The sequence below is a fragment of the Ischnura elegans genome, chromosome 3 (genome assembly GCF_921293095.1).
Source record: "Ischnura elegans chromosome 3, ioIscEleg1.1, whole genome shotgun sequence".
Lineage (NCBI taxonomy): Eukaryota > Metazoa > Arthropoda > Insecta > Odonata > Coenagrionidae > Ischnura > Ischnura elegans.
Window position 1 is genome coordinate 55,248,431 of NC_060248.1, and position 20,851 is coordinate 55,269,281.

The 20,851-nt window shown below is 37.7% G+C and overlaps 1 protein-coding gene across 1 annotated transcript in view; it reads left to right on the forward strand.

Moving 5' to 3' along the window:
• LOC124155813 overlaps positions 1-20,851 on the forward strand; it is a 60,253-nt gene that overhangs the window by 20,770 nt on the left and 18,632 nt on the right. Inside the window, exons 3-6 of the mRNA XM_046529939.1 lie at positions 2,758-2,914; positions 4,626-4,869; positions 7,438-7,683; positions 13,296-13,434. Coding sequence (XP_046385895.1) covers positions 2,758-2,914; positions 4,626-4,869; positions 7,438-7,683; positions 13,296-13,434 — 786 coding nt within the window. The remainder of the gene's footprint in view (positions 1-2,757; positions 2,915-4,625; positions 4,870-7,437; positions 7,684-13,295; positions 13,435-20,851) is intronic.

The following is a 20,851-nucleotide window of genomic DNA, read 5'->3' on the forward strand; positions in this document are numbered from 1 at the left end:
ACAATCCCCAATATTATAGCTGTAAGACAAATTACCCTAAAAATACCGAGGCATTATTAATACTGGAAATTTTAGGAATCTCTAAGTTGGCATATGATTTCATACATGAGAAGATATCGGTTTTTGAAATGCTATTTCTTAAAAGTAACTGTCCAAGACCCATATTCGGTTCATTATTTACCTGAAGGTCAATACGAACTTCTACTATCATAGATGTAGTAACTAAGGTGATGCATGCCCTCATTTCTTCGATTACAAGAATCCAAATTCCGAAAGTAACATTTTAACAACTCTTGTTAGGAGAAATGGAATCCGATGCAAGGACAACAATGTTTCCCTCCTGGCCCCATAAAAACATAACCGCGGAATGCAGCAGTCGGAAGGAGACGGCAGGCGTGGGAAATATAATTTTAGATTCTAAGTAGGTGGTGGGAATTCTTTTTTTTGTGTTTCCGTTTTTTCAGATTCTCAAGGAAGACACACGTTTTCTCTTCTGTTTACAACCGTTAACACGCTAGTTTTTTCACCCTTTGTTGTGTTTTGTGAGCAATATGAGCAAAAGAAGCTTACAAAACATAAATGGGTATTTATCACTTGCTGTCCTTTGGTAAAAGTCATGGATAAAAGCTCCCGAAACGGAAAATAGAAGATCAGTATGCTATGAGACTAGGAGTGGTGTAATAACTAACAATTTGGTGGGGTTGCTAAAACACTCGGCAAGGGAAGGAGGAAGTTAACTATAAGTAAAATATCTATCTCAAAGAACTGATCGTTGCGTTTCTCACACGTCAGTCCCTCTACATATAAATTATAGTATAATACGAAATGGACCGTGGGGGGCTGAATATTTTTCTTCGACTTCAGCTGTTTAACCTTTATGGTTGATGAGTGAAATTAAAATGCATATATTTACTGTTATTGGGATTATATATTTTTATAATACCTGTTTGTACTACTTTGTTCCTTCGATATCTTCTCCTGGAACCGTTTTATTCCTGCAGTTAAAATCACTACTATATATACTACCAGTGGCGCAGCGAGGGGGTTTTGGGGGACAGAACCCCCCCAAAAGACAGAGAAATTTTTAAGTTTAATCCATTTTACTTAATTGGATTGATATTACTAATAGAATAGTGTAAGGATTAATAAAATATCCCTCAGAAAGCCGTAAAACTCACCATTTTGAACCATTTATCTTAAAATTCCGCAATTTAATAATCTCGCACCTACCGCTTATCCTGGAGGGTATTCTATACCCCACACACCACGGTATTAGTTGCACCGGTTGCACCTAAACCCCCCCAGTCTTAATTCCTAGCTGCGCCCCTGTATACTACTACAGTTAAAATCACCACAATACACTAATACCCTTCATTGTGCTGTCGTACGGTACGCAAATAATCATTTCAGTGGGTACCAGATTGCAATTATTTTCTAGATTCGCATAAGCCGCAATTTTTAGCTTTTTCATCCACGACTTTTGAGGAAAAAAGTTGATGGCGCGTGCACGAAATAATAAGATAATTAATAAAAAAAAAGTAAAAAATGATAGAAAACCGTATCATAGTAAATTCACGACCCCATACCTTCGATTGTAGAGTGATTTTAATTACGTGACCCGATTTATGCTCATCATCGTTATCACTGGTCAACAATCCTGAGACTGATTTGACGCAGCTCTCCACTCAGTCTTCCTATCAGCTTATCTTTTCACACCAACGTATTTCTTTTCTTTCACATCCTTCTTTACTTCTTCCACATATTTTATTCGCGGTCTTCCTTTTCCAATGCTTACCACCTATTTTTATTACCAGCCTTTATATCAACTCACCAACCTGTCTGTTTGTTTGTCTGGTACAAATCTTGTAACTGAAATTTGACTCACTTCCTGTGAAGCAAAAACGCTGAAATTTTGCACACTTCTTCATTTCCGATGACAATACATGAAAATATAACTTTTTCTCTCCAACCCCCCTTTAACCACCCCCCAGTCAACCTATAGCCCCCCAAAACATGTTTGTACGGGGTGGCATTTTAAACATAGGGGGGTGGCATTTTTAACATAGGGGTAGGCATTTAAAAGCATAGGGGTGGCATTTTGAAACATAGGGGGCTTACCATTCACTGAAAATTTAATAAATATAGTGACTTTTTTAATACGTCACTTTTGGTTTTTCGGGGTCACTGAGTTTTTTTGCTTTGTGTCATATATAAACTTTGCTTATCCCCTGTAATCTAAATATAAAGGCTGGTTTTTAAAAAAAAAATTTTTATAAGAGCTTATTCCTTCGACTGTTGTCTTCATCAGGTCACCGTGTTTCAAGATGTGGCCTTTAAGGTTGTTCCGTCTTCTTATCAAGGGTTTCACGAGACTTTCATCTCTCACACTCCTCTCAGGACTTCCTCATTAGTTACTCGGTCGATCCATTCAATCCTCACCATTCTTCTGTTGCACCACATTTCAAAAACCTCGTCCTTGATTTCTCCGCGGCTGTCATTTTCTATGCCTCACTTCTGCGGAGAAGCATACGACAAATGTAAAATCTGTTAAATTGTTGCCATACCTCTAGGATCAAATTTCCCGATAAAAGTAAATATTTCTTCCGGTGGAATGGTCTTTTCGCCTGGGCTATTCTGCTGATAATTTCCTCTATGCCCCTTTTTTTGATAGTTATCCTACTTCTCAATCAACAGAATTCATCCACCTGTTATAATTTTTGCTGAGGCACTAATTTTGTAATGATTTCCTCTTTTCAGGGTAGAGACTTCCAGAGTCGCTTTGGGCTTCCTTCCGGGGACCTGAGGAGGAGTGGTGTGGGTGGCGAGACGCGACCCCCGGTCAACCCGCCCAGGCGCCTCAAATCCCCACCAGGCACCAACAGAAGGCATTCTGTGCTCACATCCAAGGGCAACGGTAGTGAAAAAAGTCCATTTTCAGTCACCTAAGTCATTTGCGCATATTTAAAAAAATCAAACACATCACTAAAACTTTCGTGGGTATATATGAGTCTTGGCTTCCGGGCGTTCCGCCGCGTTTAGATGTCCATAAATGACGACAGTTTCTCCTGCCATCCTGCTGTCGTCTTCAGGTCAGAAGACGCCAGCAGGATGGGTGGAGAAACTGTCGTCACTTATGGACATCTAAACGCGGAGGAACGCCCGGAAGCCAAGACTCATATAAAGAAACGCCGCGGTAACCTCAGATCAAACTTTCGTGGGTACTTTTCATGTTAAGTACTTATAAAACTTTTAGGGCTATGCCGCCGCGTCAATTTTCGGGTGGCTCCAACGTTTTCCGACCGAAGCTGGTCGCTTTAACAAGGGAATCTCTTTTGCAATGGAAGATTCCCTTGAAAAAGCGACCAGCATCGGTCGGGAAACGTTGGGGCCACCCGAAAATTGACGCGGCGACATAGCCCAAAATATTTTCTAAGTAACATTTTTTCTCACACTTGGATGGTGATGATACAAATTTAGTTAATTGGCCCAGAAATCCGTTAGTACAATTATCCATTATTTTAATAGGTAAGGAAGAATGTAATTTTCAGATTTGAATCATTAGAAAAAAATGTAAACTCCCTTAGTGTAGATGCAAAATGAGTTGATGTATAATTTGCAGGTGTGGATGTATTTGCAAACTGCTAACGAGTGTGGTATTAGTATGAGTGTTTATATGCACTATAAAATTCTAATGCGTATCAATAACCGAAGATCACCTGTAAATTAGCAGCGTAATAGGTTACAATTATTGTGAACTTTTTTAGAATTGCTGATAAACCCAATATCTTCATTAATATAAGTTTTATTGACAATGGTGTGATATCAGCGAGACAGGGGCGCAGCTAGGAATTAAGGCTAGGGGGGGGGGGGGGCTTCAGGCGCAACTAATACTGGGGTGTCTGGGGGTATGGCATACCTGCCAGGGTAAGAGGGAGGTGCCAGGGCACTCCTCCGGGAAAAAAATAAGATAAATGGTTAAAAATGGTGAGTTTTACGGTCTTCTGAGGGATATTTATTAATCCTCACACTATTCTATGACTAATATTAATCTAAATAAATAAAATAGGTTAAACTTAAAACATTGTCTGAGCTCTGGGGGGGGTTATCCCCCAAACCCCCCCCTCGCTGCGCCACTGCAGCGAGAGACTGTTGGCTGTAGCTTGCAAATTGTTTACCACTACACGCATCTTTATTTTCTTTAATTTAACATATGAGGTGCTAAATTAAAGGTCGGCCCTCTGCAAAAGTTGCCTTCTGTAGGAAATTATATCCGATTTCAATGAGTAAATAATATAGAATTATCATACCCAAATAAATTTAAAAGCATGCGTTTTAAAAAAGCCATCCGATCGTTTCGCAGACTTGCACATCCTCTTGATGTAGTCCCGTTAACTATCAATCAATCTGGTTACAGAAAAACAGGCATTAACATTCACTTGCACGAAAAGGTTACGGGGAGTTAAAGGTCACGAATTCCACGTCAAGTTCACGGCAACTCGCTTCTGTTGTGTATGACCCCATTCCCCAAAGGGGGCATTCCGGAAAAAATTGTAAGCCACGAGTAAACTGTGAGAAGATGTGACACTGTCTTCCGTTAGAGTGACTAAACCTTCCTCTCTTCCTAGGTCCACCGTCCAACTTGCGGCCGCCGAAGCCGTACGACAAGATAGTGCGACAGACGTCACAGTCGTCGCGGCGCGTGATAATGGGAGGAAGGGACAAGGTGAGGCCCTTCTCTGGGTCCTCGCACAAGAATCACTTGCCGCCGGTGAGCATTGGCAACGAGAGCTTCAAGAACCATCTACAGGCACAAGCCGGGTGCCGATACTTTGGACCCACAGTTTGCCTGTCGGTGGATTACTATCCCAGGTAGGATTCTTCTCAAGTCGAAACAGTCCATGGCACGTATACACTGAAGAGGACAGGAACGCGTTCAAACCTAATGGCCGCGTATTCAAACTGGTACGTGACAGCGGACCGAATTTTTAAATTACGACGTTAAGTCAGACCCGAAATCACAGTCGATTGAATGAATTCGGCAAGTGGAAGAGGCTTTTAATTGGGATTCATTGATAAACATTAGTTTTAACCTTTAATGCCCTCAGTAATAGTTAATTAAAGTTTGAACCTTTTTCCAACGTCATTAAAATGCATTAATATGAGAACGAAACACCGTTCTACTATATAACACCGAATCGAAGGGAAAAATTCTCGTAAATTATCCTGCAAAGAGACACAAATTTAGATAGGATGAATTTAAAAGATCAATACAAAACTTCTTGGGCGAGTAAATACGAGAATTTAGGTCTGATACTTAAGGTATTCAAAGAGAACTAAAATTTCGTATGATGTTAACTAACATATACTTAAAATGCATATTTTAGGACATCATATACAACTTACGCTCTGATGCTACCAATTAGCCTACGCTAATAATTTCTTTAACCAGAGAAAGATGTGATTATTGACTCGCAAATAATTTATCAAATATATAATTTTCCTTAGGACATAATCTTGCATATATGCTTAGATCGACCAAAAATCATTCTAAATAATGATTCTAAGGTAAGAAACAGAATGGGTTGATTGATTAAGGACGTAAATTGTTTTACTTACTATCTTCATGGGTCTTGATTCGATGTTCCCTTATTCTTCGAATTCTCTGCTTCGGTGTAAACATGAGATAACGTGTATTTTTCCTCAAATTTATAGCATTTACGCTTAGTAGTAAAGACTTTCCTTGTGTTTCCGTTAGTATTTATCAAAAGCGTAATGCCCCCTTTCCCCTGGTTATCGCACCATCTCAGAGTTAAGTATGTCACGAGTGAGTAAACCGAGCAAATAATCTGAGGATAGCCGAGCTTTCAAATGTATGCACGAGTAAAAACAAAAGGGGTCGATTTCTCAAGACAGATAGATCGGTTACAGAAAACAGAGGAGAACTACCCTGAAAGATCCGTGTCACGCAAATCCAACTCTCTAAACCTCTCCCCGTGACCCGAGAAAAGTCTGCGGAGTTGTAACAAATTTGCTGTCATTTTAGCGTCTCGCACGAGCAAAATTTGAGGGCAAGTAAACAGGCAGTTTGCTCAAAGTGTCATTTTACATATCCAATCAATATACCAATGCCTTTAACCTCATTTTCTGTAGGAACAGATAAGTATGATAAATCTCAATTATACAAAAATTCAAATGTACTAAGCATTCACATTTGACCGATACTGCTACATCAATGTATCTGCAATTCCAAATTTAATATCTGTGAACAAATAATATAAATATTTGAATTGCAAATAAGCCTCATCTCTCGCAGACATTCTTAGTTCTATACTATGAGCACGTAGAACTTATCGCCCTACGGGCACAAAGCACAACTCCCTTTGCGCTCAGCCTAATTCGACCGAAAATTTGCATTTAAGGTCGCCATGCCCCAAATGTCAAAGAGATAAAAAAAGAGATTGGACTAGCCCTCTTCTCTGCAACGCAGTTCATGCTGTTAGCATAGTAATGATTGTATGTCATTTTGAGCTTTTGACTGTATGATATTATGTCTTTACAGCGTCGCTAATCTTCGTCTCTACACTTGCTTAAGTTTATCATTTTACGACCAGAAATGAGTCCGGAACTCTGAATATACTTCGATCGGTAATTTAAATAAAATCGAGGTTAAATCCTGAGAAAGGCTGTAAGAAAAAAAACTAAAAAACGAAGGCGAGACACAGTGGCGACGAGGCAGATGCCGAAAACGGTTCATAAATAGAAGGTAAAGTAGTTATCCTGAGAAAACCTAGGATCTATGCATGTATTTCTGGTATTCGACATAGCAAAATTGTGCTATTATTAAGAAGGTTGGTTAGAAATAAGAGGAAAAATCATTTTTCACGAGCATTTCAAAGCATGTTCTTCTAGTATATCATCGATTGAAGGCCACAAAAAATGGGCTTCCTATTTTATAAATCTGGAAATTGTTTTGGGCTTCAAGGTTTCTCATAACTGTTATGGGAGTTTTGTCACGCACGAATATGTTTGGTTAATTTTAGAATTTTTAAATTTTAGTTGGATGTAATTTTTACAAAAATTATCTTACACTTAAACTAAACATACTTAATACCTTAATAATGGTGGTAAAATAAAATTTAGGGCCGCAACTGAACTAATAGATGTAAGAAAGTGGATAGTGCAATTTCAGTCGAATCACGTAATTTACATGAAGATGGGGAAGCAGTCGTGTCCAACAGACGGAAAAAGTGTTAGCTGAATAATATAAGAATAGCATATTCTTTGCAGCGTTGTTTTTTTATGAATGTCATCTATCATGGGATAAATAATTTTTTTCATAGCAAACGAGAAAATTATTTGTTATCAATCGTGCAGTGGCGACCCTTCCTCTTTAACATGGAGGAAACTGATGCAGACATTTGCCTATCATATTCACAGGGAGGCGATTCTGAGCAGCATTCGGCAGAAGAAAGGATTCGCGGAGGCGTTGCTGTCGAACGACCTGAGAGTGGGCGGCCTGACCGAGACAAACCCCGTCAGCAACCAGGAGGAGTTCTCCGTTTGCCCGAGTGAGGTGCTGCCGGCGGCCAGGCCACAGAAGGCAATGACCAAGAACGGCGTCTGGAAGTTCATCGTGAACGTCGACGACCTCTACGCACAAACCCTAAGAATGGAGGCTTGCTCGTGAGTATTTCTTTGCGTAGTCGAATTAGTAATGAAGTTTTTGAAACCCCCTCTCCGGAAATATTATTTAAGAACGCACATCGGCTACTGAGCGCGAAACCAAGATTGAAATGGTAAAATCCGAGATCACGAGTTGGATCTGATGGGTTCGATTGGCTGATTACGGCGACAGCGTTCATTTTCCCATTGTTTCTCTTGATTGGGAGATTTATTTCCCCTAAAATGCATTTGAAGAAGGAGAAAAAGGATTTTAATAAATTCCATCATGGTTGCTGCACAATCTTCATGCATACTCTTGCATATATTTCCTCTGAGAAAATTAAGCCTTTAGCATTCATAACACCCAAGGATATTTTTATAAGCGCTAGGGATTCTGCTCATGAATATTGAGGATTGAATCCATTTTATAAATGTGGTTGAGAAGGCTTGAAGTAGAGAAGAAGCTTTTTCGAGTACTGCATTGAATCGCGACCCGAAATTCAGCGTTTTATCGTCATCACTGCCTCTAAAATTATACGCACATATGTAATCGGAATCATAAAAGTTTAGTTTTATATCCTTACCCAAACGGAATGAAATCAAACAAATAATTTAATTATTTCCTTAGTAACACATTTAGAATGGATACAGAGGACGAATCTCTACCATTCGATCGGTTTTTTTATGTTACGCATTACTCACTAAAAACTAATCTTATCATATATATAATTTCAGGGAAAAACAGTCTCTTTTCAAATTCGACTGTATTACAAATTTGAAAATTTTAATTCGGTATTTTCTTAGCTGTATTTTTTTTTAATTTTAGAAACAGGTAAATTTTTACAGCTAAATGTGTAAATATCAGCCATATAAACCCATAAACGCTCATTATAATAGCGTAAAAGTTTCAAAAGAGTACTACCGAACTAAAATAAAGACAAAATGCGGCAGAGTATGATGCAATAATGATACGGTGAAATGGAAATCAAGATGAGTATACTCTGACTTATTCAAATGTTCTATTTTCAATAGATATGTATCAACGCCTTACTTTTCCAATGAGCAGAGTGAATAAAAAAAATTCAACATTTCCTCTTCAGCTTTCGCTGTGAAGGGGCAAACATATTGATTGGTCTATAGCTGAAAGAATGAAAAAACTCTTTTGACTAAAATCGATTTAAATATTTTGAAATGCTATGTAAATTCCTTCATCTCACGTTTAAGTCCTTTAATTGCATTTTTTAAATATCTAAGAAATATTTTCAAATGATTAGATTCAAAAATATTAACTCATTAAGTTCAGAAGGGAGCAGAAAGAATGAATCCTTCAAGTCACTAGGTGTCTCGTAAAAAATGTGATGGCACGGCTTTTGATTTCAATAGAGAACGTTTATTTTAAAATATTCCATGCGCGCTCTCATTCTATTTCACGCTCTACGATTTCAAAAGAAGAAGTAGATTCTTGGACTATAAGAAAAAGGTATTTAGATTTTTCTTCGCTTACATCTTGAGATGGAATTCATTAGAATCACCTTTAAATATAATCTTAGAAATCAAACTCTTACGTATTTCATTTGAACTAAACAATTAATAAGATAGATTAAAAATAGTCACACTTAAGAAAAATTAGTATCGCTCTATTTGTGCTGAATAATAGTTCAAAAATATTTTAGATACAATATATTTTTCTTATTTGGGTAAAACCGTGTTTGGAAAATAATATTTACTCAATTTTGTTTTTACTAATTGCAATAAAATATTAGGAAACATGGGAATCGGCTGTAAGTGTATGTTTCATATTAAATTGCTGAATATTCATAGATTTGTTTAATTATCCCAATTTACTAATCCAGGATGTGGAAGACGATAATTCAATGATTGCCTCTATTAATCGCGGTGGGAAGAAACATAAATGTTTATTCATTTTTCACTTTGTACCTCGGAAGCTGATGCGAAAAGTGAGGGAAATAATAATAAAAATGGGAACCGATGTCTATATAAAATGGTATAGACAATAATTTACATTAAAGATTAGGAAATGATATAAAATACCGTTTTTTATTCATCTCATAGTAAGATTTTGGTCCAAAAACTTTTTTCTCTCATTAGTATGAATTGAAGATCGAGTTACTTAGCGAAGACAGGATATCGACATTTAAAATCGTGTTTTAAATGGAAAAACTGACTAAAGACCTGTTATTTAAACTAGTTTTCTTTAGCGAAGATGCGACGGATCGACGGATAATTAATTGTGGACATTTATCAGAAGAAAGCAATTTAATAATTCTCTCTTTAATTGCGGTCGAAAGGAACGGAGAGAAAACCTTGTGCATTCCTTCATTTACTCCTCACAATTAGTGGGTAAAATTTGAAGATGAAGACGACCGAGGAGGGAATAATAATGTCAAAATTGCGGAAATGTTGCGGCTTTCCTCGTTCGGTCATTTTGGAATCGAAAATCCCGTCTCATCCGAGGAACTCCCCATTTTAAGAGTCGACTCCCACCGAGAGCAGTGATATCTTCCGCCCTTTAGCTTTTTCTTTCAGAAAACCTCTTCCTTCCTCGTCCCACTTTAGTATAACGAGACGCACTTGCACTTGCGACTCCCCTACAGCGCGGAACTAACGAGACCTGCCTCGCGCCCCCGTTTCCAATCCGCGAGGCATCCCGGCGAACTCGGAAGACAACCGCGCGCGGGAGAAACGTAGGAAACGCGCGCTTCGCGGCCCCACAACCACTCCCGTCCGCCGATCTCACGGTCGACCTCGAAGAAGAGATCTCCCCGAGTGCGTCAAGTGCGTCCGCACATACAAAACATCCCCATTGGACGGGTGAGAAGAGAAAAAGTTAGCCGCAGGAAGGAGATGCACATACACGAACATGCGGGGAGAGAGAAAACCAGTCTCTTCACTGAGCTGGCTCGCTCGCTTCAGGTTTTCGCGCGTGTTTTTTTTTTTTCATCGTTCGAGAAGGTGGAAGCGGAAGGTTGGTTGTGTTAGTTCGCGGGGTGGGTGTTCGGAGTCGCGGAAAGCGAAATCGCACGCATGGAGCGAAGGCCGGTGCGCGGCTGCTCATTAAAATAACAGAAGAGAGCTGTGAGCGGGGTGGGAGATAATCGCTGGGAAGAAGGCGTCGAGGTCGCCGGGGGAGTAATGAACGAGTTGTCGGCAAACGTAGTTCCTCATCGTCGTGCGACCGGTGGATCTTGGAGCGGGGCCAATAGTGCGCGGGTTCAAGCTGTTAGACGTTACTTAACACCTCTGTACTTCCTGGTTCTGTAATAGATCCCTTATACCATGTCTTCGTCGGGAACTCAGTAAAATTTATTTTTGTGACATTATTTTATTGTTGAGGAGGTTATTGCAAAAACTAATGTAATTTAAATGAAAATTTCACAATTTTCCGTATTATTTTTATATCACATATTGAAAAAATAGCCATTCCAGCTACACCTTTTTGGAAATTGCATTTGACAGTCCGCAAAGTTATACAAGGTCTTACGCCGATACTTGTCTGACATACGCAACATGTGTAAAAAATGCTAAAAATATACATGTCACTACGACAAAAACTGATGTAATGGCCATTACATTTCGCGAAAAAAGTAAAATTTAGACTAGTTACTTAGCGATTTCTTTCTTGAGGGAAGAGGGCGGCAACCAGAAGTACTAGGGGAATGGAAAAACGGTACAAAAAATTATCTTTCAACCGTAAATTATTATTTAAATAGTTTAGGATAAATTTCTCATTCTTTAAACGTAAGCATCTATTAATTTTTCGAAAGTAATTCTCAAAGACTACCGTGTTGTTGCGAGGTATTGTATAGCTTCCAGGCGTATCAAAAAGTCCCAAGTAAAACAACGACATTGATACTCCCTCGGATGGAGCCCAAACCCAGCGCAAACACCATTAAACCGAATTTTTCTTGGCCCATAAACTTCCAATAAAAACGAAAACATAGGTAATGGAACGCCATTATTTAACACAAAAGATCGAAAGCTGATCAATAAAAATCGCTGATGCAAGAAGAAAACTCGAAACAGCAACAATGAAATCCAAAAAATACAATAGAAACCTTCATAGGATGTGGAAAGGATCTTTCAATTGGAGAGGATCGAAAATTGATTCCTTGCTGAAACTAGAAAATGGCCAAAGATATTGATAATTATTCATGCGTTATTAATATCAGGTCAATAAATAAAATTCTATCCTTCTCAAAATTTCCCCACTCCGTCTAATTCTTTCATCCTTAAATATTTGTCACATTCCTGCACGATCTCGACTTGACGTCTCACTGTTTTTGCAAAACGCCAGGCAAAACTCCACCTTTTGTATCATAGTAAGGCAAGGTTTTTACATGTACCTATTCTTATCGTACTATCCACTCTTATTCCATAATTATGGTTCTTTTTTCCAGGAATCTATATTTTATGCGTCAATCTTAAATTTCTTCCATACCTTATCGATTTTAATTTCACTGTAAACGCATAAACTCATTTAGCCCATTGGCAATCCCTTTCTCTGCACATAACTATATCATATAATCCAAAGGAAACTGTTGCACATCCGCGTCTTATCTACTTAAATTATGAAATTAACTTTAGTGTGAAAAAAATACTGCGCAAATATAGTCTATCTTCCTCTGTAGGAATTTGAGCTCGCATTCCCATAAATTACACAGATATTAGCGAAATCACGAATTTAAATTAGGATCTCAATGCAACCAGAGAGTGAAATAATTTTATTACAGGTTTTACCAAGCACACTAAGTTTTATTTCAACCGAAAAGAATAAGGACGAATGCACTTTTTTGTCTAGAAAATTTGCTCCTTGCAAATAATTATTATCTCTGCGTGCACTCCATCCACAGGCTAAACTTAAAAGGTTAGCCCTACTACATATCCAATAGGCTATCTTTTACAATCCACAGGCTATCTTTTCACATCAATCCGGGCGTAAATAAATAATTGGAGCATAAATGGAGATATTGTATGACTCATAGTTTATGCTAATAAAGTTCAACTGATTCAGGCTTCAATTGGTGGAAGTTAGACATATTTAAATAAAAAAAATATTTTAGCACTTTTCCACAAAATGTTCTACTGCGTACAACGCTTTTCGGCTCATAGAGCCATCATCTCTTGTACCAGATGATGGCTCTGTGAGCCGAAACGCGTTTTACGCATTAAAAAATTGTCGAAAAGTGCTACAATCTTTTATTTATTAAAAAAATCCTAATTAAATTCAGAATCCAAGCAAGGTAAGAAGGAAACTTATAAATTTCGAGAATGACCACCATTGAATGCCTTTTCAAATGCAAGAAATACGGCAGAAGCAAGAAGAAAGAAAAAAATAAGCAAAGAAGGTTGTGAAATCAAGTTTAGCAATCTAAGCTTGTGATTGGAATATAAACACTAAATGATTAAAAAGTGTCCTTGGGATATAGAGACAGAGATTTATACAATAGTTGAATTTTTTGTAATGCTATATCATATTGAATAGGTTATTCACTTTTGTAACCCAAAAATCGAATTTACTTTTGAATCACCTTGATAATTACTCTGAAATATTGATCATTACTTGCTCAACCAAATTCGAGGCTAATCTATTCTCTTTTTTCTAACTGCTGCAGGCGACCAGGACACCAATGCATCCATGTAGCTCCATCTCAAGGAGAGCCATTCTTCACGACATCTTGCAACCAAGTGCGAAACCTGCATAAGCTCTTGGCTTGGGACGAGAACAGAGGAATTCATGTGGATTCTTTCGAGGTAAGAGGAATATTATAAATTAGCTTAACTTGGGAAATTTTCTCTCTCGTGTAGGTAAATATCCATAAGTATAACGTATCTCCATCCATCCTGATACTAAAAATTGTATCAGCACGGTAACAAATGTTGCCAATAGGTTGTCAGTTTGATCTAAATGCCTGCCAAAATTGACATTTATCAAATACTTCAGTAATCTTTGACAATTACATGGACCGAACGCCCTACATTATTAAATTAGTCTACTAGATAGTAACGGGAACTGTATACTGAAGAAAAATACTAAATCACGAAAGTGAATTAAAATTGCCTGAGGTGAACAATTACACATCAGACTAACTTCCTTACTGATAGCAATCTTAAAAAAGACTTTAATCATTCTTAATAGGCCCTCATATAAGATCATCATCCACCTTTAGCATAAAGAGGATCACACATAGGCTACAATGGTGGAAACTAAAAATAATGTAGTATGATAATATGTCTGGTAAACGGCGAAGATACAGAAATGAAGCTAAAACTCACAATAAACATCAAGGATCAAGTACTCTAGTGTCACCTAAATAATAACTTTCAAGTGAAAATACTCTCGAAAAAATAATAAAAGCTGGACAAGAAATAACTCGAATCAAACAATATATTTAGTTTGGACCTGCTATTTAGTGAATTTGCTTTCTTTGCACTTCATACCTTGACAATTCAATGAAAAATCTCGGGTGTTTGAGCAGCACAGCCTAAGCCACCAATGCATCATCCGTATGAGGGCAGTAGTTGTGTTCCATAGTAGGAGTAATGTCGCCACCGCTATATGACAAATGCGGACGAAACTTGAAAAAAAAGTTGGTCAGTTGTTAGATTAACACTAACTTTTTTGGCTTGCATTAGCTAAGTTTATTCATGTCTGATAGACTTTTTACCACATTAGGAAAACACAGTGGAATTGCAGTGGACAAGCTGGGCTGCTTATGTCTATCCTGATTGAAAGCAAATTTTCGGAGAAATTTCACTTAAATTGGGGTCTTTGTAGTTTAAATTCCCAAGAAATACGAAACTTTTCAGTTCTGTATTCATAATGATATTGTCCAAAAAACAGCCATAACACGCAAACCACTTTCCTAATGCCACAGTCTCATTTTTTACACTCAAACTTGATAAAAAAAGTGTATTATTACGCCAAAAAAGCAGCCGTAGACATACTCGTCATATAGTATGAAATATTCCTGAGGAGTAATAATTCTGAGGACTAAACAAAATACTTGTGGCTTGATATGGAGCGGGCATGTGCCTGACTGTACTACAGTAAATTCTTGTCAACATTAAAGATACTGAGCTGAAAAAATACAAATCAAAGCATATAAATAACGAAGCATCAACAAAACATTTAATTTCAAGCACAACTACCCTCGAAAAACTAACAAATCAGACAAAAGAAGTAAAACATGTCTGATCATACCAGAGTGCATCCAGAGAAAAAACTGTCAATGAGAATAATTATCTGTACAAATACTCAACGTGTTATGCGACCGAGTGAAAGCCTCCTTCGCTATCCTTACCCCCAAACTCGCGTCAACCTCATGGAAAATGAAAGTATCCTCGACTAAAATTCGGCTGGATATCGAGGGAAAGTTTCACTCTATTGACTCGCTAGCATGCTGGCCGCATTTAAGGCGGGAGTACCCTTGGTCAAATGTGGAGTAGAGGCGTATAAGTCGCGATGAGGGTCACTTCAGACACAACTTTCACTGACGACGGAAGAAGATGCGTCGAGTGCCTCCGGCTGCTGCCACTGCGGTGGATTTTGGAAACGTGAAGGAATCCCTGAATGGCGAGCTAATGGAGAAAGTGCGGTAATTTATTCACGATCGCTTTCGTTCTACCAACAATGTCGTCCTACCTGATCTTTCCATCGATTCAATTCTTTCCGTAGATCTTTCGGGTAAACAAGAGAGCTGATTATATCTAATTATCTTGCGCGAGAAACTCGGCGGCGTTCAAGAATTACAATGGCCTGAAATTGCTGCTCACTAGCTAGATATTCGCTCTTAATGGTATGATAGAAAATTTAGAAGAATCATCAATTATGGAAGGAAAAAGACACTAATATTGATGAAATAATGAGGGACCTAGAAGGGGGTGTATGAGGGCTATAAATAGGGCTGAAGAAAAATCACAAACTGACTTATGAATGTACTCAAGCATCACCACAAGATTGCCTTCATACTCCGCAGCGCAATATAAGATGCTATTTTAAAAGATAATTGATTTTTCTCAAACGTCCAATCGACCTTAGTTTTCCAGATATTATCGATAGAAATTACAATTAAAACATCTAAATTTATATTTTGCAAGGGAAATGTGGCACAATTCAAATTTATGAAGTCTCTTCTTCCATTGTCAGGCTTGAGGAAGAGCGCGAAAGGGTTTATATTGCCATTATATGTCGGTATTTTTGGTAACGCGGGTTGCATGAATCTAGGCGCTTACTAGTACTTTCTATCAGTAATATTAGGAATAATGAGGCCCGTTGGGATGTTCAGCAGCAACACTCATGCCTTATCATTCTATTTTATTTCAAACTAAGAAGTTTGAACGCGATTTGGCGTAGATAATATGGTACCATTCCTAGTGAAAAGGAATGCATGAACTGAATATTCCTCGAAAGCTGATGAAGTAAGATGCTTCATCAGACCTTGTATTTTTCATATTAGGTGTGGAAAATATGGCTAAAAATGTGCTTCAATTCAATCGAAGATAACTCGTTTACCCGAGATAAAACTTTTAGCTATTGAGGAATAGGAATCGTAAGAACTAAGTATATGTCAGGGTGTTCGCGACGAAAATGCCCTGAGAGCGCTTGAGAAAAAGAAGAAAAACTGAAACGGATGTAAATAGTGTAAATTGGGGGACAGTTTACACGATTGGAATACAGTCGATTCTCATAAACTATTCATTTTTAGAGACACTCTTCATTTTTTTTCCTTAAAAAATAGTCCATTCTTCATTTTTGGAAAGGCGAAATGCAGCAAAAAAATAGGCAAGCTGCTTCAACTGACAACTAATTTTGCTGTAAAAAAGAAAGTTAGGCCTAATATTCAATTCTTGCAATGAATAAAAGAAATCTTCCATTGCCAATTTCTTCTTTTTACGCGGCATGTATTTTTACATATCCTCAGTGATAAACATACAGATCTTTTAACAATTCAATCTTCTAAAATCTCAAAAATTTAGCTCACCAGTTTTAATTAATGATAAAATGGAATTTGATTTAAAATTTTCGCTATATACATTCAAAAACAAGTAAATAAAATTCTCTACAAATCGTAAATCTCTTGACCAATTCTCTGGCATGGTTCCTATCAATTAAAATTTTAAAAGATACGAGAGATTAAAGAACGAGAATGGTAACATGATATCCATCAGGTATAATCTGGCTAATACTAACACTTCAATATTCAACTCTGCAATAGCAATCGAATTTCCCATTAATATTTAAATATGGAACATTTTAAAGGAAACAAGTTGGCAGCAACAAAGCGACTGGATTTAAAGACTGTGCAGTTGAAACTACCATTTTCTCGATTCACGCTTTTATTGGATTTTTCAGTGGCTAGTGCCGCTTAGATATGCCCTTCAGTAGAATATTTTTTCAAGGCTCATGTAAGATTATATGGTGCATTATATCACCCCCATTTTCGGTAATGCGCAAAGAATCCATTTTTTGCCATAAATAAACGCTGAAATAATATTAAAAATACTTTTTGGTAACATGTTAGCCTTTAATAAATCCAATTCAAAAAGAAGAGTCACGGGTATGATTATACACATAAGATTAAGTGAGAACCGTCCAGGCTTGTCACCTTCAACGCGCTCGTATCATTTCAAGCCAATTCTTGGAAAATTCTCAACTAATTATTAATCTCAATGATTGGCTCTATTACATGCTACACAAAACTGAATGTTTAAATATATAATCCTCGCTATAAACATACGTAACATTTTGTTTTGAATTCCCTCTTTGACATAGCGACTATTAAAACGTGCTCACTGATAAATACATTTAACTATCCAATCTCCCAACATTTATATCCATCCGTGAATCAGAGTCGTTCTTGCCAAGCAAATCAGAATGTGAAGAGAATATCATTATCATTCTAATAACTAATTCTCTACCTATCTTCATCATTGGAAAATAATCTTTGAATTAGTCTGCTACGGATTAAAATGTATCTCTCAGAAATGACTCAGCATCAGAAAGTAGGAAATTCGTTGTCACAAAGGAAAGTTTTCACTTCACGTGTAAAGAATGTTAGAAAAAAGTCATTTTAACGCTCATTTTCATCGGTAGTAGTTAGAAAATTATTAGCGTAAAGAAGAGTTCGAGCAACATTGAAAATGGCATCCTATCATTGGTAGCTCTGTTTGCAATCAAGCAATTGTAAACGACCTCGGCTTGAAAGCCTCAAAGTTAATAATACAGTTTTCACTTAAAATCCAAGTCAAAACTGCTCGGGGCAATAATTTAGTCTCATAAGCATAGTGTGAAAATTAACCATCAGTACTAACGGTTGAAAATATAATGATACCATTTTTCCCATGCAATCGATCGCTTCAATTACCGTCATGTTTGGTTCTCTTTAAACTGATTGACTATGTTTCTTAAACGCGCAGGATATCCTTAGCCTTAAGATAATAAGGACCTTATAGTTGCGAGCACGAAATATGAGTTGGTAGGTGAAAGTAGTTCAGATGACAAAGGAGTGAATCAATCACTCTGCAACAATCAAATTCATTCCTGATCGAAAACCCTGTTTCCTGCCAGCCTTTCACTATCGTTCCCGTTGAGAAAATAAATTACCTATATCCCCCACTCCCTTCCTCCCCCTTGCATTTCTCCAGGGCTGTCACCTGCCGAAAACGGAGACTTGGGAGGGCAATGGCCGCCGATGCCATTGGAATTCGTCATTGACAGCGGAGAGGAGGGGGAGCTCTTGAGTAGCGGTGAGACAAGGGCTTACGGGGAGGAGCTTTGAGTAAAAAGAGTGTGGGAGGAGGTTAGGAACAACAACACAAACGGCTCGCAGAGGTGTGAGAGGTGGTTAAGTGCAGTCCGCAGGAGGGTAATCGGGTTTGTGTGTCAACGTCGGGGGCGCTATCTCTTGGCGGGAGCGCGAAAAACGCCGCGCGCGCGCGTGCCGTGGCGGAAAGAGAAAACAGCGGGCGGTCTCGGTGCGCGATCGGCGGTGCCAGTCACCTCCGATTACCGCCGAGGGAAGGCGCGCCTTTGAGCCCTCCTTAGAATCGCTTGCCGTCGCCGCCGCCGCTGACCAGTGCGGTGGTGGTGAAGGGCCACCCCACCAAAAAAGAGCCTTGCATGATTAGCGGATGCAGAGGAATAGGAACGGAGAGAGTGAATAAAAACCGGGGTAAACCAAGAGGCAGTATGCCATTGTTGCAGCGGAAAGATTATTTTTGCACCATTTCTTGGGAATTTTGACTCGTTTTCCACAATGACGAAGGTACTATAGTTGACCTCAACTGGCAAATTCTCTACAGTTTGCACTTTTCAGGAAGAGCATCGTGTACGGAAGGACATGGTGGTATAAAGGCATGGATATTATCATGTATTGCAGTGCTTGGTGATCTCCTCAATAAAGCATAAACTCACCACATTACCGGAAAGCCTACGAGGTTAAATTTCTGATATTCAGTCCACGCTGATGGCAAGGATCAAAGCATCACATGCCAATCATTCTGCAATGGGCCATTCACAAATAGAAGTTTTGTACAAACATGTATGTCATTCAAATCCTAATATCACCTTATTTTATTCTTTCTTTAGCGAACATTAGTGATGTAGATTACATCCGCAGTTTCATATAGCTAAGCTATATATTTTCATGGGTTGCAATCATTATTTGCAGTAAAAATTGTTGTCACGGCTTTAAGGTTTTAAAAGAGATTGAGAAATAATGAAAAATAGCAACCATTTCCAATGCTAAAGTATTGCTACCAAGTGAGAATTCACTTATACTAATTTTATTCTTTTCAATGTCAGAAAAATGTTTCTTTCTAATTTCTAGTCAATTTTGACTGCCTAGCAAGGAGACTTCAATGCATGCATTAAGAGGAAGTAACCATAATTTGATAGCAATCAAACAGCTTCAGCTAGGAAACAACGAACTCAATAAGCTATGTCTAGTTTTACTTCTCAATGCTTATATAAATTTTTCCTTCAGTAAAAAGTATAGTTTTCCCAAAGAAAGCTTCAATTACCTACATAAGGCTAAGTCCAGAAATTTTTAACACATTTACCAAATTTAAAATGCTCTTCTAATTTTAGTCTGGTTTTGAAACACGAGGAAATATTCTGATACTGTGAAAAACATTCCGTGAATTGGAAACATATTTTTTGTAAATGAAGATTGTCACATTGCTGCGTAGTCACTTGTTTACAATATATCTTCAAGTACCATGAAAATGATAAGCTCAGCACAAACCCGTGCATGAAAATTTTTTTACAATCACTCTATATACCAATTAATTGTAGTATTTGTTGCGTCAAGGAAAATGAAGACAGAAATTAAGGTTTACAAATCCTTCGAAAATTCCGCTTCTTAAAATTACAAATCTTAAACGAAAAATTTAGCCTTAAATAGCCTCTTTCATTCAAATGGTCCCATTTTAAGTGCCATATATTGCTTCTTCATACACAAAATATGAACTTGATTTATTCAAAATAATATCTTTTCCTAAACAATAACTTAGCAGATGCAAGCTTGAATTTTTCGCATTAGCTTACTCCTTTCCAAAAATCAGGCTTCGAAAATCTTCGGTGAAACAATAAAACAGAATAGTGAATATGAAAGTATACACAACCTTAATGCATACTTGAGGAGTGGATCGAAAATATTAGGAGTGTTTACAGATGATTTCATAACCAAATATTTTATATTTTAAAAAATGAGTGAAAGTAAAATGAAATATGAAAGTAAAATGACGGAACTATATGTCTCTCACCCACCTAAGGAACTCTGTAGTGAAACAATTAAGATAGTAGACGGTGCAAGAGCCCAAAAAACTTTACTTTTTCACAAACAAACTGCAGTCAGACAAGAGTCTGCGGTTTGGAAGGACGTTGCTACTGAAACTCAATGGCCACCTTTGCAGTGAAGCATATCAAGTTCCTTTACTTTCCTCCTTTTTTTAGGTTCGTCAACATGTTTTTGGAAGAAATGAACTTTCTCTCAGGGTTATTGCTTCCTTTTGCAAGATTTTTAGTGGTTGGTAATTGTGAAATACGAAAAAATAGACGGAATCAGCAGTGTCACCAGGAATGTCCATGGAAATAAGCTTAAATACCTATTATTGGTTAAAATATTAGGCCAAATATATATCTCTTTCAAAGGATAATAAAAACTTC